The sequence below is a fragment of the Lepidothrix coronata genome, unplaced genomic scaffold (assembly GCF_001604755.1).
Source record: "Lepidothrix coronata isolate B3197 unplaced genomic scaffold, Lepidothrix_coronata-1.0 Scaffold64, whole genome shotgun sequence".
NCBI classification, from domain to species: Eukaryota; Metazoa; Chordata; class Aves; order Passeriformes; family Pipridae; genus Lepidothrix; species Lepidothrix coronata.
Window position 1 is genome coordinate 2,810,731 of NW_016690244.1, and position 23,345 is coordinate 2,834,075.

Consider the following 23,345-nt stretch of genomic DNA (forward strand, 5'->3'; position numbering starts at 1 on the left):
CGCGGAACATGCCGGGAACGGGAACGGGAACGGGAACGGCACCGCCCCGCCGGCCCACCAGCACCGCAGCGCCCTGGCACGGCGCCGGGGGGGCGTCTGAGGGCGCCCACGTGACTCGCACGTCGCGCTCCGATTGGCGTAAACAGCTGTCAGTCACTCCCGCCAACGTCTAGCAACGGGCACAACGTCCCCCCGCGCGTGCTGCCGCGCCGCTCCGATTGGCTGCTCGGGGCCGGCCCCGCCCCTCCTAAATACCTGTCGCTCCGTGACAGGCCGTCTCCGGAGTTCCTGTTAGAGGGGCGCTACCGGCGGGGACTGGCCCTTCCCCTCGCCTTCTCATGGGAGCCCCGCCCTCCCCCTGTAACTCCTCCCGCTCCGGTGGGGCGGCAATGTCAAACCTCCCGCTCGGGAGGGAGGAAGGGAGGCCCCGATCCGCTCGGGTCCCGTCCGCGACCCCTCCCCTGCAGAGCCCACCCGCCCCGTCGCTCTGCTCCTGGGAGCCGCGCGGGCGCCCGCCGCCTTCAGCCCCGCCCCTTCGCCCCCAGGCCCCGCCCCCCGGGCTCGCCCGCGCCGCGCCGCGTTCCCGCCCGCGGCGGGGGATGGGGACGGTGACGGCGGTAGGAGGCAGAGCCCGGGTGCGCCAGGAGGCGGCGGGCAGTCCGTGAGGAGCGCCGAGAGGGAACGGGCGGGCTCCGCCTCTCGCCAAGCCTCCCTCCCCCTGCCCTTCCTCCCTCTCTCCCCTCCCCTCCTCCGCCTCCTCCCCGCACGCGCCGGGCGGAGGGAGAGGCTGCGAGGGAGCCCCGGGTACAACATGGCGGAGCACTCGGCCCCCGACCACAAGCACAGACCCGCCGCCAACTCCGCGGCGCCGCTCCACAGCCGCGCCGGGGCCGCCGGCGGCCTGTCGGGGGGCCTGTCGCAGCCGGCGGGCTGGCAGTCGCTGCTCTCCTTCACCATCCTCTTCCTGGCCTGGCTGGCCGGGTTCAGCTCCCGGCTCTTCGCCGTCATCCGCTTCGAGAGCATCATCCACGAGTTCGACCCCTGGTGAGTCCCCACCGCCGCCGCCGCCGGGCAGGACGGGGCGGCGGGAAAGCAGCGCGCCATGAGCGGGGCGGGGGGACACCCGCACCTTCCCCCCGCCGCGGGCCCCCCCGCCCCACGCTCCGCCAAGTTGCGCCCTGCGGAGGGAGCCGAGAGCCACGGCCGCGCTGGGAGCCGGGGAGGGAGGACGGAAGGAAGGCGCTGCGGACGGGACACGCTGTGGCAGGTCGGAGGGAGTGTGAGGGGTCGGCGCCGCGGGGCGGGAGAAGGGAAGCGGTGCTGGGCGCTTGGGTGTCCCCGGCGGCGGAGACCGCGGGAACGGGGAGGCGGCAGTTCCCCCGGATCCCTTGGAGTTGCGGCAGGACTCTCCGAGGGGCGCGGGGAAAGTTGTGGCGCTGTCAGGGAATCGGGAGCCGGGCGGGAATCGGGGGTTGGTGGCGAAGCAGTTGTGCCAGACGTGACCCGCCTCCCGGTCGTGGTCCTGCTGTCGCGGCGCCGGTCCCAGATGTGCTGTGCGGCTTCCCGGAGTGATCTTTCCTACAGTCCTTGTCGGCCGGGGAGGGAGGAGGGTGAGGAATGCACTGCAGGAAGTAATCTTCATAAAAGTGACTTGAGGGATTAGAGCGAAATGGGTGACATTGATTTACTGCCAGGTGTTTCGAAGCTGCGTTTCTGAGCCCAAGGACTTTTGCTCTTTCCTACACATCTTAATTTTTCCAAAGATTGCTTTCCCTCCTGTAGAAGCCGTCTGGTTTTTTTCCCTGTTGGAGGGGACTGAAACCATTTTATGTATGAGATCAAGAAATGCTGCGCTCGTTCCTTGCAGCAAGGCGAAGTGAAAGATGACGAGACTTGTGGGGCAGGTTTGGGTTTTTTTTTTAGTGCAAAAACGTGACAATGAATTTTTATACTAGTGGCTACTTCATCCTGGGAATCCGTGGGGTTTTTAGAACTTTAAGTAGGATAAGCGCCAAATGACTTTAGAATAATGAATTCTCAGGTTTTAATTTAAAATTTTATGTCTTGGGTGTTAATTGCACGAAGGAAGGAGATGCTTCGTTTTGCAATGCACGGTAGATATTCTGTGTTAAGATTAATCTGAAATTGTTGCTGAAATTTGTTGCTGTACTTCTCTGCAAAGCACGGACTCCACTTTCATAGTTTCAAAAGCACAACTTCCTCTTTTCTAGCTAGCTTTTCCCCCCCTCGTTTCTTCCCCCCCCCCAGATGTAATCCATTCACAAATCATGGCTCAGAATAGTCGATGGAGAACAAGGAATTGCTTTGTTTTTAAATGCTGTCTGAAGGAATAAAGCTTTGTGATGTGAAAGCCAAGTATCTCAAAATATCTTCAAACTGTCAAGTAATTGCCGATGATTTAAGTGTTTTTCTGCAAACACAAATGAATAGAAGGAATGCAGACTTTCAGTTAATGAAGTTAACAACGGGGGGAGCATAAGTTAAACACATCTACAGTGAGACTGTGAACCTGAGGGTGTATCCTGTGCACTGGTTCTCAGGCTCTTCTGTCTAAATTTAAGCATAAAGGCTTTCCTTTCTATCATAGAGGAAACTTTTAAGCATGCAACCTACATTTTTGTGCAACTTTATCAGATTTTTATAGTCAAGGCTCATCCTTGTTGGATAAATGGAAATTTTACAGTGTTGAGTTGCGTAACTTTAGTTATTAAGCCCTGAAGGACACTAAAATGGTGCTATGGGAGTTAAGTTCGTAGTCATGATACGGCTGTAAAGATAAACTCCTGGTTTAAAGCAATGTGTAAATTGATGCAAAGTCATCTTCCTGAGTACACAAACAGAAGGCATTGCTGCCCGTGCTGTTCTATGTACCTTTGTTAATTAGAGAATAGATGAAGTTGACAAAACTCATTGATTTTAATGCAGGTCTGTGAGAAGCAGTTGAAATGTCAAGAATCATGCCAGTGTTGTGTTGCTGCATGCCAGAAATGGTAGAGGCAAATGCACTTAAGTTAATTAGTAGGAAAGCGAACCTAAAATGGTAGAAACTGAGGGAAAACAAAGGGCTTTCTCTATTGCAGCAGCGTTATTGGTGGAAAGAGTAAAAAATGATGTTGCTCTCTTAAATAGTGTCAAGTAGCTAGGTAGGAATAGGTTTTCATAGTTGGAAGGATCTTACAAACCTGAATGTAATGTGGGAAAGGAGCTTATGAAAACAGATTAAAAGCAGTGCTCTATTTTCATTTTTTAGCCGCTTCTTCAGCAGCTTCTCCAGGTAAACTGGATTTTCCTTTTTTTTTTTTTTTTTTTTTTTTTTTCTCCAGGTCAGTGGCTGTAGTCTTTCCTGCTGGAAAAGTTGCGTATTTTTCTCAATTTCTTTGGCTTTTTCTGTCAAGCTTGTATAGGATATCTTGCAATGTGTTGATAAGTCAATCACCTATTCTCTAGTATTATTTTGTGATCCAAAAGGATCACAAAAGGGGAAGCTGAGGTATATCTGATAAAATGAGGAGCATTAGGCAAATAATTTATTCTTTTGAGTGGAAAAATATTGTTGCCTCTAAGGTGTAGAAAGCTTTCCCATTTACTTAAGCATCACTTTTCTGGTATGGACGTATGAAACAGGATGTCTGGGGTGGGAAGAAGAGATTGGATTTTCTACATATTAATTGAATCAAATACAACTTTTTTTATTTTCCTAACATCCCTTTCAAGCTGCCTTTCTGACAATAAAATTAAGGTTTGATTCGGGATGGAGGGAAGGTTTACTTGGTTTATAAATCAACCACTGAGACTCACTCAGGTTGGCATCTCTTCCAGAAATGACCCAAATGTAGTACTATAGGCCAAGGCAGTAGAGAGAGGACAGTGTTTGGTTTTGATCTTCGTTAAAATATAAAACATTCTTCCTGTGCAAGGAAGAAACAAACTGGTTTTGAGGTCACTGTGCTGTCACTTAAGAGCTTGTGACCTTTCATCATCACCAGGATTACTGGGGGTTTTTTTCACACTCTTTCACACTCTTTCGTGTAGTATGCCACTTTATTTCGTTGTATTTCTCATGTCTTGTTTACTTTCTATACTTGAGCTGGTCCAAGGACTTTTTGGCAGCTTCTAGGTCAGGTGAGCTGATACAAGAAGTCGGGCAGCACTGACATTAAGCTGTGCCATTGACAGGCCAAGAACTTGAAACATGGATAGTGATGGTACATTGGAATGGACAGGTTTTGTGTCTGAAATTTGATTCATCTGTTGTGTGGTTTGGCAGCTGGGTGGACCAAGAACTTAATTTCCGTATTACGTACACACAAGTGCGCAGTGAAAGCTTTTCATGAAAGTACAACAGCGTATTTAACTCAGTTGTCAAGTGAGAGCATTCCTTCTGTCAGATGTTGCCTTAAATGCCAGCATGGCTTCTGAACCAAGGCAACCAAAATTATGGAACGCCAACAGGGGCTACTTTCCATTTGCTGGTTTTCTAAAGTACAGCTCCAGCATGCCCATATGCTATGTCATTTGTCTGCTTGTATCATGTATATGTGTATAGAATATATGTGTAGTATATGTAGAAGGTGTATATATCTAGGGACTGTTGCATTCTGGTACTGCTACTAACTGAAATTTTAACAACTTTTGGTACATCAGTAGTCTTCAGAGAGTGCTGTCAAAATAGCAGCATTCATTCTGTTTGCACAGTTCTTACCATTAAGTCACACGTGTGAGAACTGTATCTGAATCATTAATCATATCCCATGACGTTAGATCTAACTTCTGTCTTTCCCTGAGAATTTTAACATCTTGCTAAAAGCCAGATTAATATCAGATACCATAGTGAAAGCTTTCTTAAGCTGGAATGCAGAAGCTGGTATGTCTGAGCATGAGACCATCTCTGTACCACTTTGCATGTGGAGGATGGCACACACCAGTGCGGCCTTTGTCAGGTACATTTGCCTACTTATTCCTGCCGGGAATGTTGTCTCCTACTGCCCTACCAGTTCCTGACAGCACTACCTCAATCTCGTACACATCTTCGCCTCTTCCAAACCAGCAGCATTGATCGCTCAAACCACCAGCTATTTACCTGCCATTAGGGTGACCACTGTTTATTGTACCTCACTGAGGTCATAATTGTGCTGGTGGCAAGTACGGGTTTTACACATGAAAGCAATGCACTTTCTCGTCACTGATACCATCATCTACCGTTAGTGGGCTTTGCTGAATGGGGAGGAACTGGTGAAAATAAACATAAGGTCAGTGTCATTGCTTGTATTTCAGAGGCAGATAGGTTAAAGGAAGTTGAGATTTTTATCTGAGGCACTGTCAAAAAGACAGGTTTTGCTGCTTTCAAATCATGTTTGCCAGATGGATTCTTGAGCTGTTATGAACTTCTTCCATTAATGAAAATATAATTTAACACCTATAAATATGACATGAAAACTTCATTAAAATACAAAGTGTGACTCAAGTGAACATTAGAAGTGGTATATGGAATTGATCGATCACTGGAGGTTGTGTAAATGTACTGTTTTAGTTGGGAGAGAGTGAGGTTGCGGGATTATGTTGTAGTTAGCTGATCTGATGGTTGCCTTCTGTAGTAGTTCTCCTCTGTCACCCACTGGGCAGTCCTGCTTTTTTCTTTGTGCTTGCTATAAAGAAGTCATAGTAAGTTGATTCAATGAGGTAAACTTCAACATACTGTAACATTTTAGTTCCCTAAGCCTGTTCACCACCAGTTTTTCATATTACAGTTTAGCCTCTTATTTTTAAGGAAACATATGAACATTGGGAAGGAATGTAAATAGTGACTGACTTTAGAGGGTAACCTGGGATTCAGTGTAAGTAATGGCCAGTCTTCCCGAGCGAAGATTTGGGAAAGGTCATTAACCCTTCGAGCCTGCGCAGTGGATTTTTTAGGTGAGACACAGCGTGCGCTGAACTGAGCCCACCCTTTAATCCTGAGGTTCATCTGCCGGGGCCGAGCAAGCTTGGACAGTGGCAGTGAGGTCCCCAGAACGTAGGTTTGTTTAGAGTGACCTTCTCTTAGATGGATTGCCTTACAGGGCTAACGAGCTCCATCTGCCCGGGGGGCTGGGAATCAAACCCGGGTCGAAGCGGTGAGAGTGCAGCACCCTAACCACTAGACCACCAGATTCAGTGATAGAGTGAAGAAATGTATGCATATAAAAACAGAGCATGTTAAGACACTGGAGCAACAGGAATGATGAAAGAAGAGGTGAATGAGGGTAGTTAAGCTGGTATTCATAAGGAGAGGGAGAAAAATCATGTAAAGAGGATGATAGTGTTGATAATCTCAATTAACAGTGCCCACCCAGGTAATTCGTCTGGCCGTGGCTTACCTGCTAATGACTCTTCTTGCTGGGTAAACAGACAGCAGATTGTACAGAAAATGTGTTCTTGAGGGGTGGCAGCCATTTTTGTCTCCAAACTGCTGTCTTGCTGGAGCTTTCAGCCCATCCCAGTCTTGTTGAAGGGGAGGGAGTACACGAATATGGATCTGTTTAGGAAATATTTCCCACAGATTTTAAGACTGTTTTCCAAAACAATTCCTTTTGTTTATAATCTTAGACAACTTCCAGACCTCAGGAAAGTGTTTGATTCCAATCCAGTTTGAATATAATCACTTTGAATTGATTTTGAGATGTTGCAAATGTCATGAGATTAATATTAAAAACTTGCTATACTGTTTTCATTCATAACTTTTTTGATTCTATGAAATAAGTACTCTATTACTATTTTATTGGAATTTTTTTTTTAAGATTACATTCTTACTGTTAACATTTGAATGATGGAAGTTTTTCATGCTCTAGTAATACTAATAATTTTAGCAGAATTTCAGGTAGCTCAAACTAGTTTCTGCCATTTTATTTTAGTAGGAAAAATATTCTGGCATAGTCTCTAAATCTGACTCAGCAGGGCCTGTGTGTTCATGGAAGGAAAGGTTAGAGATGTGAGAATAGTCTACCAGGTTTCACCACCCCACCACCACCCACCCTTTAATGAGGAAGACCTAGATCAGACATCTTTTTTGATCACTTATTGCAGTATGACATGGATTGAGAAACTGTGTTAGCACAGGTTAGTCTAGCTTTTGGGGTTTCTAGATTGTAAGATATTGTTTAGCTACTTGGAGGGAGCTGTTTTGTAGCCAAGTAAATTTTTCTATGAGGTCGATATGGCATTAACAGTCAAGATGATGTGCAGTTGACTGTACCGAACTTCTCCACTGCTTGTGAAATTGGTAAATATTAGAAATTTAATGGAAGGAGGATAATCTGGAAAAAGAACATTGGACAGAGCTGGAGGCACAGTTGAGACTGCTTTGTGAGTGGGGAGACCTCTGGCTAGATTTGTTCAGTTAGATTGATGCAGCTGAAAAGCAGTTCACTGTATGGCCTCATAAAATAGCAGTCATGTAAGAATCAAACCTCTGCTCTACTATTGTCTTCTGTCATCTTTATTTAGCAAGTAGTGTTTCTTTCCTCACTTGCACAACTTGTAATTGGGGTGAAAACCTCATCAGATTTCATGTGGGTGCAGTAATGGGGTTATGCATGACAGGTAGGAGAGGCAGTACTCATAAAACACATGCAGAGTATGGTTGAGTACAGACTATCCCTAGTCTCTGTGCAGTCTTCTTTTGGAAAACGTAAGAGGTGAGACAGAATGCTTGCAAAGTGTTGACCCTTTTATTGATTTATGGATAGTAGTGTGAAACATGAAAAGGAAAAGATATCCGAATGTTTTATGTTGGCTGCGTCAACTAAACCATCAAGTTTAGCTTTTAATGCCATGATTCTTTTTTTTTAATGGTCTTCAGCAAACACTCACAAACACTTGACTAACTAGTGCAAATGCTACAATGAAAATCCTTGAATGGACTTTTTTTGGCAGATATCCTATTATTTGAACAGCTTAGTATGTTCTGGTTTTAAAATGGAAATTTGATTTGATTACATAGGGTTAGGGTGGTTTATAAAGGTTACCTTTTGCTTCCTAACATGACTCTCTCTCTAATAGTCTCTGGTTTTGGCAGCCTATAATCCTAATACTCGTGTTTTTAAATCTGTCTCATGTTGAACTGGTGGGGGAAGGGGAGAATAAAAATTTTGCCCAGTACAGTTATCAGGAAAATTCAAAATCCTTTAGGAACTAATAGGTTTTGAGTGGGTTGGGGCTAGACTGAGGTTAGGGAGGTGTCTTTGCTGTTCCACTAGAATCTCTTCTGATTTAGTCAGGTTATTTTCCATTTAATGTCTGTCTGTGTATGTGTTGTAGACTTTCCTCCTTAATTTTTGAAAATTCCACTCTTGCAAGCCCTTTGAGGTATATTTGTAGTGACATTTAGGGCTGATCCTGAGGGCTTCTTTCTACTTAGCAAAGCCATTAGAGTGGCTGCTTTTGGAGCCTTTGGAGCCTGGACCCTGTAGCAGCATGTGTGGTGATGTTTTTATTATTATTAACTCCTTTAGCAGAACTTTTTCTAGCCATCAGTCTTACTACTTGCTTGGAGAATGAAGTAAACTTAGGACAAGTCTTGCTATTAGTCTTTTTATAGTATGTCCAACAGATAGACTTCATTTCCGGCCCCAGAGCTGAGCAGTTTGTGGTCTTCATCCAGGCTGTTACTGGGAATCAAACTGAAGTGTTTTTAATGTGTCTGGGCTTGAGAGGTACTGTGACATTGACCCTAATGCTGCACCACACCTTACATAAGTTGAAGCAGCCCGAGGAATGAATTTAAGGACATAGATACAAACAAAATAGATCAGCTTCTGTATTTTGCAACTTAGTGCTGCTTTCCCAGGGTAAAAGCTCCTTTGGCATACAGAGAATTGAATGCTTCCTATACTTCAAAAGTTCTTGCTGTTATGTGTGGCAGTATTCCTGTGCTTTAGGAAAAGAAATGGTCTGTTTTAAATAAAGAATAACTGAGTGTTTTTACATGAGTGCTTCTAAGAGCAGAAAGTGGTATTTAAAATGTCTGTCTGCTATAGGACACCGAAGTCCAGTATCATATGCTACTTTTTTAAGAGCCAATCTAACATAAATAACTGGGGTATGTGGACTGTAATGATAATTACTTCCAGGTGTTACAATGCTCATCATATAATGGCAGTCAATTTATATGGGTTATGTTAGTTTGTTAGGTAAAGAGCACGTTCAAGTTCTCTTCAGCTGATAATCCATGAAGAATTGCAAAACACCTTTTCAAAACTTCTCTCACTTAAACAAGCAAAATCCTTGGGGAAACTAAATTGCAGTGGAGGATGTGAGTTTGACTTGATTATCGATTTTTGGTGGTGTTTTTAGTGGGATTGCTGTTATCTTCTAGACTGTTTAATACAGTATTATTTACATTTATGTAAAATAACGGCTCAGTGTATACATTGCCACTGTCTGACCTGTTGTTTTAATATGGATTTTGCAGAAGGGAAAAATAGCATGTAATTATGTAATTTTAAACTGTTTTAGCATGTGTAGCTAAACGGGCAGCCTACATTTTTTTGTGAGTTTTGCATTCTCTTTTTGTGACTGTTATACATAAATGGTAACCAACTTCTTTAAATCCAAAAAGTATAACTTTAGTCATTTTTATTCCTATTTTCCCAATGGACGGATATGTTAACAAAATCTGGGTATGGAAACTACCTCTTTGAGGATGCAGCTGATTGGGAGGAATACTTGTGGAATACAATATTTGTGTGCTATAGCCAGAGGATTTGAAAATACAGCAATACATTTTCTTGATGCAGAAGCAAAACAACAAATCAAGCCTTCTTGTCCGGAATACTTTTCTATATTTATCCATGTTTTTTTATTTTTTTTAGTAATCTACTGCATATGTTGAATGTGTTTCCTTCTTATTCTAAACTTATCCCAAGCAGCATTCAGAAAGTCAGTTAAGTAACTTAGAATTTCATAAATATTGTTTGAAATATTTATCTTGTAAAAGGCAGCTTCATCTTCATGGCTGAAATATTTGAGGTTGATCATTTGAGTATTAAAGGTCTTTAAAATGTCTTTAATTTATTCTCTGGCAATGGATAAAACGCCTAAAGTTGCAATTCTTCTAATTTAGAAGGTCAGCAAAACAAAATTGGAGCTTTGGCGTTGTATCGATGTTAACAATGTAAGTAAATGGGCGTCTCTTTGGCTCACTTTACTGTAGAATGAGAACCATGAAAGCCAGTGCAGTGTTTGAGTTTTCCAAGAAGTTGTGCAATGCTGCTGTGTTTTGACTATTTTATTCGTACTCAGGTTACGAGAACGATTTATCTAATGTCAGATGTCTGAAGTAACATTTGAAAAACTATTGCATGTGTCTCACAATTCATTTTACTCTGTAACAGTTTTAATCTTTCATTTGCCAAGTAGAAAATGGATTATGGCACTGGAGAGACTACCTTAAATATTTGCAACGGTGTCTTAATTTGTGATATCTCCAGTAATCTACTGATAACAAATGTAATTATTTTCCTATGGCTAAACATGTTTAGGAGCCAAGGAATTTTTAGTGCTTTAATTTTGTATTCTACCACTGCTTCACTAACGCTCACCCCACCCTCCCACAGTAAAGCCCAATTTTTGCTTGGCAGAAGACTGGATGACATGTTTTGCGTGAAGTACGTCATGCTTGTGATTGTTTCATCACTGTTTTATTTTCTAGCTTTTCCTTTTGTGAGTCAACTTCAGGGTCCTTTTTTCTTTATGCTTCCAGTGCACTGTAGTTTCAACACAATATACTTGGCTATGCTCATCATGCTTTTGCTTTGTGAGGGTATGTTCCATACGGTGCCATCTGCTGTCTTCTTTCAGGGCTACCTTCGAGCTGCAGAACAGCTTTAAATGTTAGCTGAATGGTACTTTTACCTGGGAAGTTAAGCAATGTTGCCCTCTGTCTCATTATCTAATGTGCTGTGTTGGAGTACCCATGGGTATCATTTGTGCGTTGGAAAACACATGGAAGATAATTCCACAGGTTCCTTCGAGAACCTCCAGAAAGCTGCTGTGGCTGATAAGATGGGGGTTTAGACTGTTTTGAGTAAAGACTACCTCTGAATATCTACAGTACAACAAGCTGCTGCTGAGCTTGTCTTCACCAGTATAAATTTGCCATATTTGCATCTAGTCAAGTGAAGCAGTTCTCATGAATTTCCCATCATCTATTGGATGTTTCCTGGGATAGTTTTCTGCTGCATTAACAGGTTAAGGCAATTTGCAGAATTCTGGTAAGCGCAAGTGTCGGATCTGCAACTGCAAGCAGGGGGAGGAGAAACTCCCGTTTTCCAGTGGAAGAGAGCTATTGTGTTGGCACATCATGTACCCTGATCCTATCGCAAGTACCCATGAGTTCTCTGACCAGCAGGTCATGGGTGATTGAGGGGTGAACATACCAGTAGTTTCTGCTAAAGCTCTTTACTGTGCTGTAACTGTTCAAAAGTTTTACCATAAATAAGACTTAAATAGTTACATAGGATGTTTGGGATCTAGAGCTGAATCCCTTTTCTCAACAGGAAGGCTAACTCTAGTTTTCTAATTTAAATGTGCATTTGTGGAGAGAGTTGAGAGGGCATACAGTCTGGTGGGGATTGAAGCGTGAAAGGTCCTGGAGCAGGCCAGTTTAATTCCTGTCTGGAGAGCAAAGAGAGAGAAGATTTAGGATTGTGTGACCTAATAACTGTCCCTCGATAAATTCTGCTAGGCCCTTCCTGACAGCTCTCACACATCCTGTGCATTACACCACTTTCCAACCCCACCTGAAGTGCAACCTAACCTCTTGCTTTAGTATCCTTCTTCCCCCATTTTCATGGCCAACCAGGCATTCATTTTGCCTTACACTGTTTCATGTGGCAATAGGGAAGCAGGGAAAGGCATAGTACCTCAAGTCATTACTTATGATTAAATAAAATGGCATTAGAAATTAAACTCATCCTTTTGCTATTAGAAGACAGAGGAGGGCTGTAGCTTCCAAACTGTATGTATCACTGTAGCAGGCTGGTCAAAGAGGTGATTTGGTTTTGAAAGGGCATGTTCCTGGATGTGTGATAGAGGCAATGATGGGTGTAGTCTGTGAATATTTCTATAACAACAACTGTGACAGTTTCAAAGCATACGTGTGGAAACTGAGAGGAGAACTCATTGCAGTCTACAACTTTCTTACTAGGGGAAGTGGAGGAGCAGACACTGATCTCTTCTCTATGGTGACCAGGCAAAGGACCCAAGGGAATGGTCTGAAGTTGTGTCACGGGAGGTTTAGGTTGGATATTAGAAAAAGATGCTTCACCCAGAGGGTGTCTGGGCACTGGAACAGGCTCCTTAGGGAAGGGGTCACAGCACCAGGCCTGACAGAGTTCAAGAAGCATTTGTATGATACTCTCAGGCACAACTCTTGGGAATGGTCCTGTGCAGAGCTAAGGGTTGGACTCGATGGTCCTTGTGGGTCATTTCCAGCTCAGCATATTCTGTAATTCTGTGTGTAACAAAGCCATAGTGCTGTCTACTCTCTTATATGGTTCTGAATTATGGGTCATCTACCGCCACCACCTGCATCTCCTAGGACGCTTCCATCAATGCTGCCTCCGAACAATCCTAAACATCCACTGGTCAGATTATGTGACCAATACATCTGTTCTAGAACAAGCAGCAGTCACAAGTATTGAGACCACGTTGATGAGAACACAGCTGTGCTGGGCAGGACACATCTCCAGGATGAAGGACCACCGCCTCCCTAAGATCCTACTCTATGGTGAACTTGCCACCAGCTGCTGCAAGAGAGGAGCCTCAAAGAAAAGATACAAGGACTCCCTGAAACAACATCTCAACCTTGGCCATATTGATCAACATAACTGGTCTACTCTGGCCTCCAATCGGGAGGTCTGGAGACACACCATCTATAACGCTGCTATTTCCTTTGAGAACACACGCAGGATCACTCTTGAGGAGAAAAGACAACGCAGAAAGAACCGTGTCTTGCAGAATATACCACCTAAGGAGTCTTTCTGCTGTGCCTTTTGCAACCGGACGTGTCTTATCTCGTATTGGCCTCGTTAGCCACCAACGTGCTTGTAACAAATGTGGATAGAGCCTTCCTAAATCTTCGTTTGCGAAGCCTAGCCATGATGATGAGCTCATCTTGAGTGTTCCACCACCTTGAGTGTTCCATTTTTAAGGTCATTTCTAAGCTTGAATTGGATTTTACTAAAGTGACAAAGGAGCACAGTGAGATAGGTGAATAGCTACAATATAGTAATACAAAGCAATACTAGAAATTCCATCATGTAATGAGAAAATAAATGTGTAACTTTAATTTCATATTGTACATGGCAGGAGTTTAATATTAATTGCTGAGCACTGTAGTCATCACAGTACAGTTAATCTTTATCATTTCTGTGTGAATACCTGAAGAGCAAATAATGTTTTGTTATTGCATTTTTGTGTTTCTTGTGCATAGTGTTTAAAGAAACTTTGGTAACCATTAGGTACAGTTCTTATCTGGTTGAATGAAATTCAGTGAAAACTTAGTTTGTTTGGGTTTTTTGTAATTTAGAGTTACTTTAAACAATATGAAAGATATAAAATGGAAGTAGTGGATAGCTGATTTTAAATTCTGCTTGCCATACTTATTTGATAATAAGTCAGACACTGAAAGTGGATAAAGAATACAAAATATCATGAGAAAAAAACTCCACACTGTGTATTGTAGGGAAGAATGAAGGCCACTTTCTGTTTTCAGCTACTTTCCTGGTCTTTATTTATTTTATTGGTGACATCCTATTCCCACATCAATTTTCTTCAGTGTGAGTGGATATATAGTCACTTTGCAAACAGCTGGAACTGTTTCTGCCCTCAGCTGGAGGCCAGCATCCCTTCTGTTGGACTGTATTAATAGATCATGTGGGTACTCTTAATCTGCTGCAGAGAAAAATCAGTTGAAGTCGTTGAGATCATAGAATCATAAGGTTGAAAAAGACCTCTACCATTGTTGAGTCCAGCCATTAACCCAACACTGCCAACTCCAGCACTAAAACACATCCCGAAGTGCCACATCTACACCTCTTTTAAATACTTCAAGGGTTGGTGAGTCAACCACTTCCCTGAGCAGCCTGTTCCAATGTTTAATAACCCTTTCAGTGAAGAAATTTTTTCATATACCTAATCTAAACCTCCCCTGGCGCAACTCAAGGACATTTCCTCTTGTCCTATCACTTCTTACCTGGGAGAAGAGGCCGACCCGCCCCCCTCACTACAACTTTTTTTGCCAGGTAGTCATAGAGAGCATTAAGGTTCCCCATGAGCTTCCTTTTGTCCAGGCTAAACAACCTTCAGCTCCTTCAGCTGCTCCTTATCAGAGTTGTGCTCCAGACCCTTCACCAGCTCTGTTGCCCTTCTCTGATCATGCTCCAGCACTTCAGTGTCTTTCTTGCAGTGAAGGGCCCAAAACTGGACACGGGATTCAAGGTGTGACCTCACCAGTGCCATGTACAGGGGGACAATCACTGCCCTAGTCCTGCTGGCCACACTATTCCTCATACAAGCCAGGATGCCATTGACCTTCTTGGCCACCTAGGCACACTGCTGGCTCATGGTCAGCTGGCTGTTAACCAACACCCTCAAGTCCTTTTCCCCCAGGCAGCTTTTCAGCCACTCTTCCCCAAACCTGTAGCACTGCATGGGGCTGCTGTGATCCAAGTGCAGGACCTGTCACTTCACCATGTTGAACACCATACAATTGGCCTCGGCTCATTGATCCAGCCTGTCCACATCCCTCTCTAGAGTCTTCCTACCCTCCAGCAGTTCAACACTCCCACCCAACTTGGTGTCATCTGCAAACTGGCTGAGGGTGCACTCAATTCCCTCATCCAGATCATCGATAAAGATATTAAACTGGACTAGCCCCAACACTGATTCCTAAGGAACACCACTTTGGCTGGCTACCAACTGGCTGTAACTCCATTCACCACCACTCTCTGGGCTTGGCCATCCAACTAGTTTTTTACCCAACAAAGAGTGCACCTGTCCAGACTGTGAGTAGCCAGTTTCTCCAGGAGAATGCTGTGGGAAACAGTGTCAAAAGCTTTATTAGAGTCCAGGTAGACAACATTCACAGCCTTTCCCTCATCCACTAAGCAAGTTACCCTGTCACAGAAGAAGATCAGGTTGGGCAAGTGGGACCTGCCTTTTATAAACCCACCCTGACTGGGCCTGATCCCCTGATTGTCCTGTATTTGCTGCATGGTTTTGCTCTAGATGATCTGCTCCATAACCTTCCCTGGCACCGAGGTCAGCTGATAGGCCTGTAGTTCCCTGGATCTTCCTTCTGACCTTTCTCATAGATGGGCATTACATTTGCTAACTTCCAGTCAACGGGTATCTCCCTATTTAGCCAGGACTGCTGGGTAATGATTGAAAGCGGCTTGGTGAGCACCTCTGCCAGCTTCCTCAGTACCCCTGGGTAGATCCCATGCAGCCTCATAGACTTGTGCGTGTTTCTAAGTGGTGTAGTAGGTTGCTGACAATTTCCCCTTGGATTATGGTGGCTTCTTTCTGCTCCCCATCTCAGTCTTCCAGCTCAGGGGGCTGGAACAACAGCTGGTGTTACTATTAAGGACTGAGGCAAAGAAGGCATTAGGCACCTCATCCTTTTTCAGTGCTTCCTCCCGGATGCAATAAAGGATGGAGGTTCTCCTTAGCCTTCCCTTTATTGCTGATGTATTTATAGAAGCATTTTTGTTGTCTTTTACGGCATCTCTAGAGTGGTTTGCTTTTTAGCCGCGATTCAAGCTGTGTGTCTGATTTGCACACAGAAGTGGATTAGGAGTGCTCTGCGCTCCTTTTACCTAGCAAAGGTTAGTTGAAGGATAACTCCCTTAGTTAAATTTGCGAATGTGTAATTCAGTACAAGGCATTCTACAGTTGGGAATACCTTTTTTTTCCCCTTACCAATGCACTTTGAGCTGTATTTGTGCTTTTTTCTTTTCAGCTTTATTTGATTATAATTTGATAATAATAAGGGCATAACTAGATCTATCTCTAGGTCCCTGCAAACCCTGGTTGTATTGTTTGGTTTGTTCTGCAGGTAGCTCTGTCTATATATGTACATACCCACAGGTAAAAATTGCCTGATCCCTGCAACATTCCTGGTGAATGCAATATTTGTGTCTGTTTGTGCCAAGTTACTGAAGGGTTAAGCAGAATTTGGACAGACATATTTAATTTAGATAAAATTAGGTCTTTAACCTGTCTGCTGTTAATCACTGGGCAGAAATTGTTCAAGTTAGACTGTCTGTTCTACTCTGATGATGCTTTGTGTTATCCACTCTGAAACGTTAATTTTTATTTTCTCAGCAGTCATTGTAGTAAAAAGTCAGTAAGTCAGTATTGCAACAGATGGAGCTCAACAGGTGCTCTATGAGAGATTCAGCTTCTTGGACTAAACATGATCTACACACAGAAAGAATAATTGAAAGGAAGCATAGTCAGAAAATTCAGGCAACAGAGACCAGCAGGAGGAAGAATAGCAGGTGCATTCAGAAATGTACTAAAGGGGTGAAACACTACCTTATTTTAACTTATTTAACTTGCTAAACTGACTCGGATGTGCAATCACAACACTGTAGATACTTTTAATTTCTGTGAGCTTAAAAAAACCTACCTTGCCATAATTTATACAGAGTGGTTTGATATCTAATGTCTTATTCTGGCTGGACTTACTTTGTCATGCTACACAGGCTTTGTCTACTAACAGGCTCTTGGTTATTCAGGAGTGTACAAAATAATTTCTGCTAAAGCTCTTCTGCAGTGCTGTAAGTATTTAGATGTTCTGCCTGAAATAAGATTGTCACTGCTTAAATATCATCTGTGATGCTGGGGATCTGGAGCCTTTTAAAGAGTCCTGTTTACTTTTTACCATGTCTTGTATTTTACAGGGTAGAAGCGGTCTGGCAGACCACCTTGCATCCAGGCCCATTTCTTAAATTTCACATAATGGGAAGTGATTGCGAAGTTGGTTCAACTGCATTTTGATGTAGGTAGTACTTCCTCAGCTGCCACTGCATTGTAGCATACAGATGAACTTATTCATGTAATAGAGATGAAGACTGTGCCACATACTCCCAAGTAGTTAAAATATAATTAAAGTACCTGTAATGAATAATAAATTTCCTTTATTTTACTCTGTGTTTTGGGCTATTACAAGAATTAGTATTCTCTTCCACGCACGTATTAGATCTTGCTACAGGATAGCAGGTAGTATGTTTGAGATCAGTTTAATAAGAGTTGTTTAGATGTTACATGTTGCTTTTCTATTCTAGAAGACCATGAAAAAAGTGGCTTGGGAGCTAGCCATCCTCTGTTCCCAGTCACGTCTTGTGAAGCAGTCATTTCACTTCATTGATTTCTACTGTCAGATTTTTCACAGAAAAGATATTTTGCGTCTTAAAAGATAGTGTTCGGCTAATTGCCTTTTTAATTCCTTCCTGCCAACTGGATCCTCATGTACCAGCCTTTAACTTAGAAGATCTTGAAGTTAAGCTGCCTCCATCATGTTAAAAACAAGTCTAGCACAAATCTATTTGATCTGGAAGAAATACCTGACTTGAACATTTTCTTTAATTTGATGCAAAACCTTCAGAATTGCAAGATTCAAGACAAATTGCCACAGAGTAGCCCAATAGCACTTAGAAAGAAACAGACTGTGGAGCCTTTTGAGTTTGTGGTAGTTTATACTGTACTGATGCCTCTTGAGAAGCTGATGCTGTCAAAAGATAAAGACCCAATATTGCCATCCATATTGATGCTGGTTGTAGCGTAGTATCTGTTGTAAAGTGTATGTCTGGTAGAAAAGAAAATGAGCATTCAGTTTTCCCCTGTAGCAATTTCAGATGGTTCTGTTTGCATCTTATCTTTGAAATCCCTTGGGAACTTTGACTGTTTTAAGAAAAATGTCATCATCGCTTTCTTTTTAGGTCTAAAATGTTGTTAAATGTTATGAATGGCAAAATTCACTGGTGAAATATGCCTTTTAATATTGATAAAACTAACTGTTTTCATAATAATTTGCCTTGAGACATCAAATAGTTCAAAAGCAAGACAAAAAAAGTAATGAAAAATAGCAGTAGGCATCAGAAGAAGTATCCGAAATTGCAGACAGATATACACCCACTACAGTGATGATGGAAAGCATATCGTGGCTTCAGGTGGTGGTATATTGTGTGAAAAATATAAGTTGTGGTCACGGAATGCTTTAAAAAGCTTGCAATTCTTCAGCAAAAATATTGGAGATGCCCTGGGTTCTCTGAAGAAGTTAGTGACTGCATGCTCCCTGTAGAATTTCATATCATTAAGCCACTGGCAGCATGCAGTTCCTGATTTTAGCATTTGCTAAGCGTGACATCTTATTGCAGGCAGTGAAAATACCATGCAAGTAGTGGCAGTAGGAATGCTGTAATCCTTCTTAAACACATTGGGGACATTCTGATATTCTTAATGGTAATTCTTAATGGTTCTTCTATAACCATTCTTCAGGATTTCCATTGAGCATAGTCGAATGTTGGACCTGAAAAAATAGTTGCCCTGCTGATTTTTTTTCTCCATCCAGCTTTTTTTTCTGCCTTGGCTTTCTACTGTTTTACCCATCAGGGATCATTCTAATAGTATTGCAGAAAATACTTGATATTAGTTGAGGCTTATCTCAGAATGCAGAGTCATTACATATCCAAATATTCATATAAACAATCAAAAATTCCATATTTAACCCCCTAAGAACATCATAATTAGGACAATATTAAACTCCACATCTGTCAAAGCTTTTATTTTTTCTTTCTGATGGACTTTACTTAATAGTTGTCTTTCAATCAGCTTTAGTTAGAACTGTGCGAACATGTTCTGGGTCCCTTGTGAAAGACTGGGTAGAGTTCCTGTGCTCATGACTCCTGGATGTTTGTTGTCCAGTGAGGTGCAGAAGTTGACTGTGCAAAGTGATAACAGCTTCCGCATAAAACCATGGTAGGTGTGTGCCTCGAGAGATTCCAGAAAAAAGATTCGTGGACACATAAGGAATTAAATTATATATAAATGTGCTAATTAGGGATGAAATTCATGCAGTATATGTTTGTATTATATTTAGAACCTAATAAAACCATTCCACTGACATGAGGTTAAGTCAAAAAGAAAGGAGATTATTCTGAAATAGAGTTGCCTGGTTGCTCTTCCATTTTGCAGATTTATGTCAGTTTTGGCTCAGATAAACAGAGGACCACCCTCCATCTCATGGGTTCTTACACAGGTAGATCTCAGTGTATATTTTCTTCATTCTTACTGTGAGATCTAACACCTTGGATTTGGGTTGAGGGCACTAGGAAAAGCTCTTTACCTGTCATGAGTACTTTTGCCTGTAGGTATTGCTGCTCCTTTTCAGGAATCTAGACTTGCCATTTCTAATTAGATGCTGTATGGCAGAATTGATTCTGTAATCTACATTTGCATTAAAAACTGACTCCTAGAATTGCTCAGATAGCTTGTAATGTTCACGGTTTGTATCATGTCATTTTACTGAGTTTGCAGATGTGAAAATTTTGTGCATCTGCAGATGAAGACTTTTAGAGCACAGAAGCCTTTATAATTGCAGGCTTAGAAATTTTTCAACAGTTTCTGCCTGTAAGGAGATTACATGTTCTCAGATGGCTATAAAATGCTGGATAAAAAGTCTAGATGATGGGACAATAATAGCATGAAATTGTTTGGGGTTTAAACAGTCACCATTCCCACAAGAAGCAACACACTGATCTTGTGCTGTGTTGGAACAGAGGGATCGAATGAATTCCATTGCTGTCAGTATAATTTGCCTTAGGTGTTGTTAAGGTCAGAATGGAGTAACTGCATTGCTCTACTTGTGCTCTTATTTTCTATATTTTATTATTTTCTCAGTAGGCTAAATTTTATTTAATGTTTTATCTTAAATAGTACTTTGTCAAGGAAATACTTGGAATGTCAAAACCAAAAATGTCTCTTTATAAATATAGCAGTAATTATTGTTGTGAAGTGCTGGAGAATTCCATAGCTCCTGGATAGAGAGTGATTGCTGTGACTGACATTAAGTAATCATCTTACGGTATTACCTTGTGTCATCAAAAAGCAGTTCATAGGATGGAATAAAAATCAAACCTAAGCATGAACAGATAGTTAAGATTATGTATTAAGAGTTCATAATATATAAGTGAAAACTTTACAGGCTTTACGTTGTAAGTTGCCTAGTTAAGCTTTCTAAATTAATGTTGCTACTAAAAAAAAAAAATTATGCCTCTGTTGAGTTACTTTGTTGTTGCTGCATATACTCTCTTCTCTAGTAAAATATACTTATAAAAATGAGAACCGTATCTTTATTAACTTATCTCCATTTGTCTACTGAACTGACTATAATGTAGGTATTTCCAGTAGTGCCACAGAATTAATGATACCATGCATAGAATGCTTTTGTGATCACTAGAGCATCCCCCCCGAAGGTTCAAACTACAATACCAGCTTAATTTGGTAGCTGGGACTTAAAATTCTGAAATGTACAAAGACTTAGGACTGTTTGATTATTCCTCTAAAGCTTATCTTGGAGGAGGAGACAGTTCAAACTCCAGACCTGACAGAAAGAGGCAAGGAGAGCAGCAGAGCATCACTTTTCCTCCTAGAACGTCAGCTAAAATAAGAAACATCAATGCTTACTGGCCTTAGTCTGGCCCTTAGTTGAATATTGGCAAGTGTATCTTCTTCACAAGGTGGACTGAGAACTTGAGTATTTGTCTCAGTCTTTCTTGTTAAGTATTTATTTAGGCATGTGCTTCACATATTTTTGTTCTTTATTCTCAGGTCTATCTCAAATTGACTTCCCTCAAAGGGATGAGGGAGGATAAAAAGGGAATCTTGGGAGATCAGTAAACTGTTCCCATACCTCAAGATCAGATGTGTGTGAGGGTTGAGGGTGGGAGAAAAGAGATCCTATTCTTCACTCTGGTTCTGTCACATAGTACTGCATACTGTTTAGTCAGTGTAACCAGCAGTGTACTCCAGTGTCTCCTTGGATAAGGTGTAGCAGGTCAGAAAGGGGACTAGATAAAAACCCTAATTATCACCTGTTCTTGCTGCTGCTGGTAGTGGAAGAACTAGGGCAGACAGTACACCCAAGCGTGAAGTGCAACCCCTACCCAGCACTGGTTGTTCTTAACTCTGTTCTGATTCTTCCTCAGTTGCAGCCCCTCAATGTCCCAGATGCGGGATAGGCAAAGGTGGCAGTTCTTCTAATATTTTCCAGGGCTGTTTTGCACTCCTGTGAAACCTATAGATAGTTGCAGGTACTGTGACAGCACTGCTGTAGAAATACAGTACCACTGTGCTGCGTTTCAAGCACAGTTTGAAAAGTACCAAGGTAGTAAGAAGGTTATGTGACTGTGGTTTGTGATGTGATGCCGTTTGTTAGCAGCTATCACCATTCTGGCTAAAAAGGAAACAGTTTCACAAGGTTCGAGTTTGTCCCTAACAAAGAGCGCTATAAAGTGGGTAAGTGATATCAGAGCATAATACTGGCATCATCATATGGTTGCCAGACCACACTGTTGTCTGATGCACTGCCCATTGCTGCCACTTTTTCAGTGCCCGAAGCTGGCTTTAATATTCACCATCACTCATTAATCTTCTTCTGATGTGCCTATATGTTTTATATTGACATCTTAACTAAATTTTGGTCGCAGGTTACCTAGTGGAAGGTGAAGCAGGCATTTTTTTTTTTTAAAGTCAAAATGAGGTGCTGAATTATGCTTCTAAATAATTTTTTAGCATTTTGTGTCCAGAAGGTTATTTCTTGTTGTCACTTACAGGTCTTCTCACAGTGAAAAATTAATGTACCTATAATATCATCAATAATTTGAGCTGTAAAGACGTGCCCAGCTGTCTCTGCATGCTTTCATTTGTGGCAAAAGAATCAATTGTTTTTTGAAAGAAGGGTTAATAGATTTGTATCTGTCTAAAAGTATCTTAGGAGAGAAGATTAAATTCTTACCTTCGAAGTGGTAGAATTAAAGTCCTGTTATGTTGCATTTCAATTCTGAATTATTCTTATTAAAGACTTAATGGGATGCTGCCAAAGCACAGAACAGTTGTTCACATCCTTCTGAAGTCAGTTATGAAGCTTTACTGGTTCAAAACATGAGGAGAAAGCCAAGAACACATACTGGCAATTTCACTTGTTTAACTAATCTTTTAATGCTCTAAAAGTAAACATTAGTCATACTTTTGTAGCCTCTGAGTTTGAGTCATGATCTAAAAATTTGAAAGTAATCCATGTTAGTAAACATCTTTCATGTTTCCTTTTTAAAGTTCTAGGATAACAATATTGGCTGGGTTTTCAGTGTGTTTTATGTCTGGATCGTGTGCATCCTCTGCAATGTGAAATTCCTGATTTGTTTCATGCTGTACTGCAGGCACTTGGCACTAACCAAATTAACAATAGACCTCACTGTACTAAGATAAGAGGCTAATTTCACAGGTACAGCATTTCATAAATCACACTATAGTTGACAGTTCAGAAATGGAGAATTAATTAATATTTAGAAATCTAATCAAATGGGAATAGTTGTAGGCTTATTAGAAACCAATGTCACATTGCTGTTTGAATCAAAGATTTCTAGGTCAGAATGACTGATGGTCATGTGAATTTTCTTATATAAACATGACTAATAACTCTTCAAATTCTACGGTTTTATCAGGTAATGTATCCTATATAATTGCTCAGTTAACATGTAAGAGAGTGTTCCTGAAAATACTTCACTCTATTTTTTATTTATTTATTTTTAATGTCACTTGACCGCTGCTGTGATAGTTCAGTCAGTTGAAATATGCAAATTTGCTGACATCTGAACTTGAATTTCAGTTCTTTTTGTTCTGTCACTGTGTAGATAAATAAAGCTGCTCATGACCTCAGTGTGGTTTTACTTCAGATATTAGACTTGTACTGATTAAACAGTTAGGAACTTGGTGGGTTTTGCAGTCTTGAATGACAGTAGCTTGATTCTGTTGAATTAATTCAAGGTAAACCTGTAATATTTTGGGAATCCTAAATATGCAAGAGAATTTGCTGTAGTTTTAAAATCTGTGTTAGAAGTGATGCATGTTACTGATATAAGTGGATACTTTCATAAAATAGACAAAATTAAAAACACACCTAAGCTTTTCTAGTTGTGAATACTAGCAGTGTCTGTAGAAGTCTTTCATGGTGGTTTGCTCATCTAACCTGTTGTGGTATTCCATTTAGTCACCTGAACTTC

The 23,345-nt window shown here is 41.7% G+C and overlaps 1 protein-coding gene across 1 annotated transcript in view; it reads left to right on the plus strand.

The window, feature by feature from the left end:
- The first annotated feature begins 592 nt into the window (after positions 1–592).
- The window catches only part of STT3B (STT3B, catalytic subunit of the oligosaccharyltransferase complex), a 52,423-nt gene continuing 29,670 nt past the window's right edge, over positions 593–23,345 (plus strand). The window contains exon 1 of the mRNA XM_017817951.1: positions 593–1,044. Coding sequence (XP_017673440.1) covers positions 812–1,044 — 233 coding nt within the window. The 5' untranslated portion in view covers positions 593–811. The remainder of the gene's footprint in view (positions 1,045–23,345) is intronic.